This window comes from Ptychodera flava, chromosome 12 (assembly GCF_041260155.1).
Source record: "Ptychodera flava strain L36383 chromosome 12, AS_Pfla_20210202, whole genome shotgun sequence".
In the NCBI taxonomy this organism is placed as follows: domain Eukaryota; kingdom Metazoa; phylum Hemichordata; class Enteropneusta; family Ptychoderidae; genus Ptychodera; species Ptychodera flava.
In genome coordinates this window covers 21,499,388-21,511,960 of record NC_091939.1, presented here as the reverse complement: position 1 = coordinate 21,511,960, position 12,573 = coordinate 21,499,388, and the positions used below count along the sequence as shown (strand labels likewise).

The 12,573-nt window shown below is 37.1% G+C and overlaps 1 protein-coding gene across 2 annotated transcripts in view; it reads right to left on the bottom strand.

Annotated features, from left to right (window-relative positions):
* The window catches only part of LOC139145391 (F-box/WD repeat-containing protein 8-like), a 115,900-nt gene that overhangs the window by 47,790 nt on the left and 55,537 nt on the right, over nucleotides 1–12,573 (bottom strand). For both annotated transcript variants that reach the window (XM_070716530.1, XM_070716529.1), the window contains exons 6-10: nucleotides 7,572–7,771; nucleotides 5,039–5,263; nucleotides 4,559–4,686; nucleotides 3,618–3,794; nucleotides 2,565–2,669 (exon numbers count right to left, since the gene is read on the bottom strand). In XM_070716530.1, coding sequence (XP_070572631.1) covers nucleotides 2,565–2,669; nucleotides 3,618–3,794; nucleotides 4,559–4,686; nucleotides 5,039–5,263; nucleotides 7,572–7,771 — 835 coding nt within the window. The remainder of the gene's footprint in view (nucleotides 1–2,564; nucleotides 2,670–3,617; nucleotides 3,795–4,558; nucleotides 4,687–5,038; nucleotides 5,264–7,571; nucleotides 7,772–12,573) is intronic.

Below are 12,573 nucleotides of genomic sequence, written 5' to 3'. Positions count from 1 at the left end.
GAAGTGGACTGTAACATACGCCCTCTACAAAGCATGTTATACAAAAAAATCACTTTTGTTTACAGGCTGATCTGCCAGCTGTTGGGATGAAAATGCTCAGTTGTGGCTAAGTAACTAAAGCAGCAACAATAATTGACATTTCTACCATCATTGACTACCATATTTTCAAGGTAAATTTCTGCCCTAAAGGAAAAACACTCTTGCTGACTCACAATTTATAACAATTCAGATTTTCTCTAGAATAATGGAAATTCCTCCATATATAAATATTTAACTTTGAACAAAAATGACTGTATGATATCAATAATATATTTGCAGCAGTCAAACAGAGATAAGATGTCAGTGATAGGATTGTGGAGGGATTGTGCCATTTGATAACAATACGTAAATTGCAGTGGAGTACTAATTCTGACCGAAATTCACCACAGGCAAAATCATGGTATGATAACAGATTTGAATTAAATTCAGAGACTGTCATTTTGTTGAAATGAATAGCTGCATTAAACATTAACACTGGTGCACATCAGGAAAATTTGCCCTGAAAAAAATTTTTACAATCGGCTAGAAGAAGAAAATGTTGATTGAATAGATTAAAGGGACAATAGTGTAATGCTTGAGAATAATTTCTTTCTCCACAAAACAAATACACTGGTTTAATCTCTGTGAAATATATTGAAATGTCAAGTACCAGCACTGTGAACACAGTGCAATCTGTACAATACTTAGAGGTTATTACCCAATATCACCTGTTCCTATGTCGCATCAGTATGAGTATCATTGTGCTGTGTCAGACATGAGACTACATGTACATGTATGTCAAGTGTCTGACACAGTACAAATGACACAAATATAAAAGTGATCGTAAAAACCGTTTTAGTTCTAGTCTGGACTAAATTTTGTCACTAGACATGGCGTTGGACACACAGGCTGCGTTGACAGTTGAGCACTGGGAATTTAGAAAAGATTTGGGAGTAGGTCAAGAAAATGTATTTTACTGACAGAGAAAAACTACATAAGGGATGTACTGAAAATACGGGAAAGATACATCTGGTAGAGCTGTAGGTTTATGTTTAATTTCTACATCACTTGTGAAAAGTGGTGATCATGGAAATTTCCAAAGATTATACTTGTATATACCTGGAATATATTCATTATTATGAGTAATATTATTTAATATTATATTCATTCAAATGTACAATGCTTGTGGCAAGTTTTCAACATCGTACAACCTCTTTTTGAGTAATTTTCGTTGTCAGAAATGTCTTGTCTATAGGTTCACTGTGATCTTTGAGCAGTCTTGTGCACTGATGAAAAAACATGGGGTAGACCTACGTGATAAAATTGTTAGTTTTGATTCTTAGGAAGATTTTTATCTCTATAGAAAATTTTTGAAAATGGTAAGTATAAATAATTGATCTCAGTGGTAACTTTTCTGAAACAGCCTTTGATTTCTGTGACAGCAACAAGTCTGTAATTATACGATTTTCTAATATTATTGATAGATTTTGTGGGTGATGTACTTAGAGTAGAATGTCCTTATCTTCAACCATCCATAATATTAGTTACAATTTCTTCATAAGGTATTCTCGATTCAACCTGATATGACCATGTTGATTTGAAAGTGTGTTTATCAGTGATGTCATGTTATACCGGTATTTCATGTCACAGACTTTTACATATAGCTGCCCTCACACGTATGTGAATACACACATGTGTGCGTGTGTCAATAAATTCATCAGTAGTACTTGTTGGTGAGCTGTATATGCATTAAACTCAACAAGATTCACAATGTATCACCGTTTTTTTAAATCCATAATATTCTAGTACTACAGATTAACATTTATAATTCACCATCTTGAGAATTATCTTCAAATATGCATTATTTATTGGAGGGGTTTCAGAAAAAATGACCAGAACACAAAAGTGACACACTGAAGATATAAATAAGGTTATACTTATATACAACTTCATTGATAATTTCCCCAGTGTTGTGACCTTTTAAACCTCAACTAATGTCACGATGAAATGGGAAAATTTGTAAACCTACACTGTCAAATATTTTGACATATTTGTGATAGTAGGTCATTAGGAAGGTCATTGCCCTGGTTTACATCCATTCTACCTTCCTTGAATCAAATGATGACATTTTATAATCATTAAAATATTTACCGGAACAGTTTTCCTTTGATATGGATCACAATTTATCGTATGCTTATGCTAGAATTAAATATAATTTACGGCATTTTTGTCTTCATAAAAATTACTATCGGGATCATTATTGGAAAGGCAAAAGGGATTGAAAGGCAACATAAAAAATAAATTAATAGGCATATCATCTATTTTATTGGGTACTTTTCAAGTGTCTTCACTCTCAGCAATACACTGATATTGTTATAAAATCAAATTACACCTGGGAGACTCTTCAAACTGGATCTAATCAGGGAAGTTATTGGATGCGCCCTGCTCAGCAAACATTGCGGTAGGATGCACTCTGGTGAATTTGGTAAATACAGCTGCCGACTGACCGTGATGATGGAAAGACAGTGTGCGTGTGATGTGTTTACCTTTTGTGGACAATGATCTCAAAGTCATCCTCTGCGACGTTCTGTTGAGGAATGTGAGCGGAAATCAGCCGGGTCCTGTCAAAATGGCAGTGACGAACTGGATGCCTGTGTAAATAAATGATCAAAGTGTCTAGTTCAAAATCAAGTGACAATGTGTGATTTACCTTTTAGGTCACATGAAGGTATGGAGAAACAGAACCAGATCAAGAGTACTGTACAAATCACTCTCCGACCTTGCACTCACTTTTAAAGGCACATGAGCAGCAACGTTTGGCATTATTTTCATGATATTTATATTCTGATTAAAATAATATCACAGAAATGTTCTTACTCAGAGATGTTTACTCAAGTATAATTATCCACTGAGTGGTACTGCATGGGGAAGTTTCAGTAAGACAAATAATAAATGGGTGCCGCACCCAAATATGGCCACCTCCATACAACTATAGGATAAACAGCGTAAATGGTGCATGTACCGTACACATTTGAATCTTTACAAATATAACATGGTGCAACCCATTGAAAGGACAGGAAAGAGATTCACTCCACTTTGACCAAAAATTCTTTCTTCACGTAACATGGCAAGATTTTGAAAATGGCAGGAAATTTAAATGAACAAAAATCTGTTCAATTTCTTGCCTATTCCGTCACAATCAAACGTTGTTGATGCATAGTTAATGACTAGTTCGTTCAATTTGCATATTGCAATGAATATCTAAGGAAATCAGAGGTACCTTGAGGTTGGACAATTTCGTAGAGTTACAGCTCATGGGCCTTTACTTCAATGCCACTGTGATATTGATCTTTTCTGAAGGGAAAACTAATAATAATGCCTAGGATGTGTACACACGCAAGTTAAAAAAATCTGAAAATGTAGACATTTGAGTTGCACAAATAGATATATCTACTGTGTATCTCAACATGCTTTGGGAAGTGGAACAAGAAATTGTAGTTGATATTAAAAACAAAGTAGTGAAAAATCATTGAAAGTTACCGCTACTGGCCCTCTAAAAGTCGGACACTGAAATATTTGAACTTGGACTGATGTCTAACCTTGCGTATGTTTCCCACAGTTTACTCTTCATCCTGAGATCCCAAACACAAAGCATTCCTTCAAATCCTCCGCTGACGGCTTTCCAGTCATCCATCTGAACGGCCGTGACAGAACCACCATGGCCTTGTACGGACATCACCGGCCACTCGCCGCTCCTGAAGTCAAACACACGGACTCTGTGGGGAGAACAAAGGATGTTTACATGTAGGTGAAGAACGCTGTGAAAAGCAGTAACTTTCAATTGGATCATCCAATGATCAGCACAGGCTTATGTATAAGTACTTCTGGGTCAATGGATGTACACATGTAACAGAAAAATGTCTTTCTATGGCAAAAGTGAAAGCTCAACACTGCCTCCCAGTGGTAAGATGTCATTTCTCATCAAAGTCGAGCTGCTCAGACCATCACAACTACACTGTACTATCATATTAATAAGTATTCTGTTAAGAAAATGATTGCAGTACAAAAAATAATCACTGGCACTAAGCAGCATTAAATCATTCTGAACTTCTCCACCTTGCAGTATCCATTTGGGCTTCGAAAGACAATGGCCGAAGCAAGGCAAAGGTGCAAAAACTAATTGAAAACGAATGATAGCAGTATACAGACATTCTATCCTGTCACCTGAAACGTACCATGTTCTGGTCTACTCATCAAAAGTACGAATCTTCTTCTCATGTAGCATGCACAATTCTCTTTTCAGAATATCTATCTAATATGGACACCTTTGGTACCACACTGCCAACAGTTTCATAGATTTTACTGCAGCTCCACAGGTGAGGACATATCTCAAACAAAACGACCAAACAAGGACATAGTGATTTCAGTGAAATTCACACAGGAAAGATTTAAAACCGTGTCATCACATCATTCTGGTAGAAGATCTTTCCATGTGTCAAGGCATAGACTGAAAGGAGAGAGAGAGAGAGCTCTCACTTACTTTTTGTCTCTACATCCAGTTACTATCATGTTTGGTGGACTGTCAGCCAGATTTAAACTGGACACTCCCCAGTTGTGTCCATGTAGGGTGTGCAAGACTTTGCCCATCTCCAAATCCAAAATCTTTACCTGCCATTAACAATATAATACGTACAATATACCTAGTCTCAAGCAAAGTCAAAACTTTTCTAGAATTCAGCTCTCACTGGAATCCGTAAAAGTTATCAGAATATGTATGAGGTCCTGAACATTCACATTTCTAGACAGGTGGATATTTTTAAGACTTTCTGTTTGATGTAAAACATTCACAAGGCACTCTAATATATATACAGTCTTTTCTTAAGAAGTGAGAAAGATTTCTTAACCTCACCGAACGCTATCAGCATACTTAGAAGTTGTTGGCAGCTCTGAGTGATAAAGAGCTTTCATCAACATTTTTTTAGAAATGAAACACAAGTCTTGAAAGGTACAGATTACTCACCAGAAATCCTTCTTGAAAACCGGTTGATCCGACACCACAGGCGATGAGATCCGAATTGACATCCAGACAGCTTACCGGAGCTATCAGTTGATGAAGCTTTATGACTCTATCTGGGGATGACTTCTTTCCGACCGGGTAATAATAGATACCGCCCATGGCGTTCTCTGTTGCCATGACAATGTGTAAATTGGAGGAAGATTTGGGAACAAATTTCATGAAAGTCACCTGAGGGGACAACAGAAAGTACATTGTTGACTTAAAGTCTCAAAAGATTGACTTTCAGAAAAAAGCATCACATTGGCTTAATAGTGCAAGCTTCAGCCAGTTGAAATGGTCTGCTATTTCTGTGCGACACCTTCCATGAAATTAAAATTAGTCATAATCTAGCAGCAATTATAATTGTAGGCTGAGCTATCTTATCAAAAACTTGTCAACAATTTGGTACAATGTTTTTACAATTTCTTAAAACAAATGTCAGAAAGCTGACATCTACACAATACAGTACTCAAAAGTTACTCTCTTGTTCGGACAGTATCTTTTTGCCAAGTTGTCTTTGATTCCGCAAACCTCTTTTTTTTTAATCTTGCTAAAATAAGTTTTTCATTACCCTTGTATTAATGTACAGATTCAAGTATCTTCCAACAAAACATGAGTTCACAGTTCCGTTTCACTTACAAGTTCAGTGGACAAGTAGGTTATGTATTTTGAATCATCCATTCCCTTGTTTTCACCAGGTGAGTAACACCACCAATGTCAACATCAGAACTTCATGTTGACTAGTCGGTATTTACCAAAGCTCACGGTACATGCACATTTCATTAACCCATGTGATCTGGCCAATCGCTCAAACAAGTTAATTTGCGGTGTAATTTTCATGTCAGTCATCTTAAGTGCTAGTATATTTACAAAAAACTCCAGCACTTAAATTGGCTTTCAGAAAACCGTATGAAGGTCGGGTGTGTTTGAGGAAAAGGTTGTCAAATATACAACTTTCTCTATGACATGAAAATATATAACTACTGTGTTTTATTTGCTTGTGATACTTAAGGGGCTTTCTGTCAGGAATGAGCATGGTTGCTATACAGACAACACTCAATACATTCCCAAATATCTAGGATTTGCAAACATACACAAATTTTACGAGTTACCAGCTCAATCTTTCATTGAAGACTTCCCTTGTTTGATAAGGACAAAATCCAGGACTGTGTATGAGTGTTTACCAAAATATAAACCACTTTTTGCAGTTGCTATGGATTCATGAAAAATGACTTGGGAACCCAGGTAACACTTATCAACTTGCTCTTCACAAAAACACAATGCTAAGCCTATGTCTATATGTTTGAGTAAGGTTACATATATCACTACCTAGACAGCTTGATGCCCTATTGCTTGTCTACATATTTCTTGCTCCCAAGAAATGTGACTGGCCAGAGTTACTGTGTCTCTACTTATAGCATGACGTTGTGGTGTTCCTGCTAGCAGGATTAGGGCTTTATATTTGCTGTTGCCATGTGTAAGAGTTTGGCTGCACGCTGTCAATGCGTACACAGTTAGGGCTGTCAGCTGTTGATATGGGCAAGTTACGGCTTTAAACTGTTACTGTGGACATGGTTAGGGCTGTAAGCTGTTGCTATGGGCATGGTTAGGGCTGTAAGCTGTTGCTATGGGCATGTTACATGGGCATGGTTAGGGCTGTAAGCTGTTGCTATGGGCATTGTTAGGGCTGTAAGCTGTTGCTATGGGCATTGTTAGGGCTGTAAGCTGTTGCTATGGGCATGGTTAGAGCTGTAAGCTGTTGCTTTGGCATGGTTAAGGCTGTAAGCTCTTGGTATGGGCTTAGCTAGGGCTGTAAGTTATTATTGTGGCCATGGTTATGGGCTTTAAGCTGTTACTGTGGGCATGGTTAATTTTGTACCCTGTTGCTGTGGGCATGTTTAGGGTTGTAAGCTGATCCTTAACTGGCATGTATAGGGCTGTACACTGTTGGTGTGGGCATGATTAGGGCTGGAAGCTGTTACTGTGGGCATGATTAGGGCTTTACTTTGCATGTATAGGGCTTTAAGCTGTTACTGATGGCATGTTTAGGGCTGTAAGCCGTTGCTTTGGGCATGTTTAGCGCTGTAAGCTATAGCTGAGGGCATGTTTAGGACTGTAAGCAAGTTGCCATGTTTAGGGTTGTAAGCTGATCCTTAACTGGCATGGTGACAGCTATGAAGGAAAAATTGAAATTTTTATTCTTTCTCTTAGAGTTAATAAACCGGTGGTAGCCATCTTGATTTTGTAACATTAGTAAATGTTAGTTAGTTTGTTTCACTGGTAACAAACTTTGCTAACTGACCCATGAGTTTTATTCATGATTTGAATTGGTAAGAGAATGATTGTAAGGTTCATTGAGGAAAGTTGGATGAATAGTTACACTTGCAATGTGCATATGACCTGAAGTTGAACATAAGAACGTTAACATGTACTTTATAATCAGAACAAAATATTGGAAAACATCAAAAGTTACAGCTAATGGAGCTTTAGCTCTTACCGGTTGATCTGCACTGGGAGTACATTTGCAATACCAGGTACCATTTTCATCAGTAGCCTCTACACGAACACTGTGACCTGTTGCCGTAGCTACGACAGCATCATCGGTTGCCATGGCCACACAGTTGATGCTTTGGTTACAACTGAAATGATGCACCAGTGTAGGACTATTGCTACAGAGGTTCCATATATCAACATCATCTGAAATATTGAAAACAATACACAATAACCATTCATGAAGATAAACGTCATTAATACACGGGACACCATGGGAAATAATTGCTAATAAAGTAAAAATGACAAGATACCGTATTACATTTACCGGTACTAGATGCCATTGATACAACATCAAATGTAGTTTCCGTTTCTGAATCCAGGCCATAATAATTTCTAAAGGTAGAATACGCCTCGGGGGCAGATATTTGGACTTTCCAAATTTTACAATATGTTTTTGGTCTACCACTTGTGAGGGCTCCTTTTGAAGTGCTTGGAGTAAATGAAGTTAATTTAGTTAATAATCAAAAATTTTTCCCTATAGAGTTAACACAGGGATGACGGCCATGTTGAATTTCAAGTGTCAGTAAACACTTGATAATTGTTTCAAACTTTGCACAATAACCCCTGAGTTTTATTGTTGATGGCAAAGGGGAATGGTTTAAAGTTTCCTAACACAAAGTTTGAGCAAAAGTTTAAAGTCTGTTAATTTCAAGGCGTGAACTATTTTAATTTGTTTTTCAGAAAATTGCCTTTATTTCATCAACTTTAATAACACCATGAGACTTGGTGACATGAATGTGAATGTTACAGTGTACTGGTACTGCTTTAGCGCAAACTCTGCAAGAATTAATATAACTTCATTTGAATAATGACCACACAGTAAGACTATCTACATGAGACTTGTGCTCATTTGAGATATTCTTTCTGTTGGGAGGAAATGCACTACCGGTATTGCTTTAATCATCATATTACTTCATAGCTACATGTTTATTTGTAATAATCAGTCAGAGCATTGAACCTGACCTGTACCCATTTTCTAAAAATAATAGTTAAATACTAACACCTGCGGCTTGGGCATCATCAATATTTCGGTAAAGATCACCATACCTTGGGCAGGCCACAAATCATGATATTACATGATCTTTATGTGTTATTCATTTTACTACACCGAACATTTGAAATCATCACAGAATCCAGTATTTGTACTGTGCGCATTGAACAACAGGTTGAAATGATGCGCAAATTTTTGAATGACGCATTTTATATATTTTGTGCAAGACCTCCTGGTGCGTGGGCAGGGCGCCTGTACTCTACATTATAATACATGTGTCTGCTTTGAACTTGTGTTTGAATGGCTAGCGCAGTAGGCAAGAGTCAAGGGCAATAGTAAATTGAACCATGTTATATCACTTTTTTGGAATGTCAGGTGGTGGACTTTTAGCCAATCACGAGATCAGTACCGGTACTATAGGTGAGGTGTAATAATAACGTCCATGCAATTTGTATCATTATCATTCAAATCACCCGTAAAGTACTGGCAGAGACAATGGCAAGGAAATGACTCATGAGATACAAAAAATATATTTTGTTGCTAATTTGTTATTGTTGAGATTTAGCCAAGGGAAGATTTTACAAATTTAAGGTTACTTTGCTCCAAAGAGCAAAACAAAACCACTTTACCAACTGTACAAAGGTGCTTTCATGCTGAGTATCTACAGCCACAGTTGTGGAAAACAATCAGTTCACTGAGAAAACGTGATGCAATGGTACAGGTACGATGTATGATTGATACAGAACCCCTCGGGCAGTCAAAGTGGCATTAAGAAATTTGAGAACGCAGAGAGAAATGACAAAAACACGCCGGAAGGAAATAAATTATCTTCCTCAGATGGTGTGCCATCAAGTTTGACAACAAAAGATGAAACTGGACTCTGCTGAGATCTACATGTACACTTGAAATTACATTATTTGAAATTATACACTCTGAGATGTAGCCCTCCAGCCACTGATGTGTCAATTATTGAAACAAGCCAGTAGCTTCATGCTCTTTTGTTCCTTTGATGAATGGTTCACCCTTCCCATGATTCAACAAGCCGCAGTAAATTTTTATTCTTTCACATAGCTGTGTCTCCTGGGTGCAATTGTAATATTTTATCTCTACATCATCTTTACTATTTTGTGCGCAGTTTTGAAAGCAAACATAACAACCCATAAAGTTGATTCAGATTTTATTTAAAAAGTGTTTGCTTTCTCTAATTCTGCTATAATTGGCAGTTTTCTTTCACTTTCGGATAACGTCGTCTCCAAACATGCAACATATATTGCACCTGCCCCGAAAGATACGATCTAACACATAAAAATTACTGCTAATGTCACTTAAATATTTGCTCTCCTAGCCCTGAAATGGAATTCTCATTTCGCCTACATATGCCCGATTTTGACGTCTAATTCAAATCCCAAGTGTGCATTAAAGACATGAAAACAGAGACAGAAAGACACCAGCTGATAATATGCAGTAGATTTATCAAGATAACCCTAATAAAACTAGCATTTTCTCCGAATTGATTTTTTGAGACACTAAATCCTCCGATTAATGGGTGTAGGTATCTTTCAACACAGCTAATAAAATGCTTTAATTCTATCAACCGTCATGTCTGCCTTGTTAACTCACAAGGATATGCTGGTTAAATTTTTAGTTTGTCATCGCATAGTCCACTTAAAACAATTTAACATCACAGCTTTATATCAACTGACTCTATGAATAAAACGAGAAACACGATTTAGATATACTGTGGTGAGACAATACTGGACAGTCACAATTGTCAGATATTGAATGAAAGCTTGCCACAGAGTTTGATTGAACACCAGGAGTGTGTCTCTTCATACATCACAGCCATCTCATTGGTCGAAGGGCCAGTAGTCGTAACTCCTGATGATTTTTTTTTTCACTATTTATGCTTTGTATGGTTGCACATTCTTGGTCTACTCCAAAGTGGTATATATTTGAATTCTAAACTGGACCAGAATTCGTAATAATGTAGTCTACAGTAGATATGCAAAGGCTGATCTCTACAAGCTTTGAGGTGTACAACAAAAACTATACTGCTAGTTGATATTAAAAGCAAAAGTAGCAAAACAGTCTTCAAAAGTTACAGTTAATGACTAGTTAATTGAAGTTTTAAGGAGTTCGACTGGCTAACAAGTTTCTCCGCAGAGATCCAACTTTACCATGTGCCCTATCATCAAAATTCTGCATTTCCTGTATACAACCACTTACACATACATGCCTTTGTCACATTGTTCTTAAAAATTACATAGATAAAGGATCATCTTAAATATACAAGTATATCTGAATACAGGTGTTTTCCTGATCTCGATTTGTTAATTGTATTTTCACCACTCAACAACAGCTACGAGGAATAAATATACATTTAAATTCCTGATTCACATAATTTGGCACCACCAACTTACAATGTTTTACTTCGCCTAAAAGTTATCAATGATGTTCTCCAACAGTCTTCTCTTCATGAGTTGCAGGAAAATATCGAAAGAAAGAGGCTGAGAAACAAGATAATGATTTGGTGTGGCCTGTTGAGCCCCAGCACTCTGAGCGTAATGCATGTTTATCAATATTTAAGATGCAAAGCCATTCTGCCAATCTACGATCTAAGTTGATTTGGTGACAACCCTGGGGTTAAATTCTAATCAGTCTTTCCTATTACATATTGCTTTTACAACGTTTCCATTGATCTCGTGTTTCTAATTTATAGCGATCATTACAGGGCGATGGCAATAATACGAGGGAGCCTTGGCGACTGTCTACAGCATATCCTGTCAAGTTAATTCTGTCCTAATTAAATTATTGCGTGACGTCTAATAAAGAGAAGCTGTGAATTGTCCGCAATTGTCTTTTTACTTCAGATCCTTTTCATTGATTCTGAGAAAATCGATCATCAATTAAAAGCACATTTCCACTTGGCAACTCGGCATGCATGAACTAGTTTTCCTATTCCACACAAAATGAAAAAAAAGTATTTGAATTACATTTAATAACTGTGAGCTGTAAACAGTCCATTCTTGGTTCATTTTTAACAACAGATGCTTTTCAGTGATTCCGAGAAAGTTGATCATCCATTAGAGCAATCATCTTATCTATAGCAAAGCATACAATTACTTCTTTCCTGGTTTTACACAAAACGATACATATTATTTTACACTGCACTGCTCGTCTAACAAAGGAAAGCCGCAAAGAGACCATGATTACATGTAGGGTATCTCCTACGTCAGGTGCATTTATCGATTTTATGAAAAAACTGATCTGCAATTACAGCAAATACATCCAGTATGTCTACCCGGTACATGTAGGCATAACTGTTTTCTTTTCCTAGTTTACACAAAACAATACAATAGGTACTTGACAAATATCATGCCATCATCCTGTGCATCGATAGGTTTCATCTAGGATACTGCTATGAGCACCCGTTATATACATGTAACGTAAAACAATATGGTTGTCATAGCAACATGCAAATTTCAGTCAACTCACATACTTTACACAGTAATACTAGTGGCAGAGGTACAAATGAAACTGAGAGTCTACGCCCAAGATAATGGGATGGCCATGCTTCAATAATAGAGACATTTACTCTGACATCTTTTGTTCCACAGGAGCAAGGCAAGTCCAGGTTGACTCAATCGATCTCATAAAATAGGTCAACCTGGTTGTTTTAGCATCCATTAACTTCATCGCGCAATGTCATTCACCCTGACACGATTACTCTCACAGCGTTTCAAGTTCTATTAAACTGTATCACAGACAACAGCGTCCGTCAAATTCAGTTAACGTAATTGCCGATTCACAAGTCCTACATCAAGTTAAGATGTTGAAGGTGTTCATCTCTTTAACGGTTATCTCCAGATGGACGGCGGTGAAGATCCAAATGGACACTTAAAAGAGCGTTTCCGGTGTGTTTGACCGCCGCTTTATGACTAATGTCTTTCAAAAA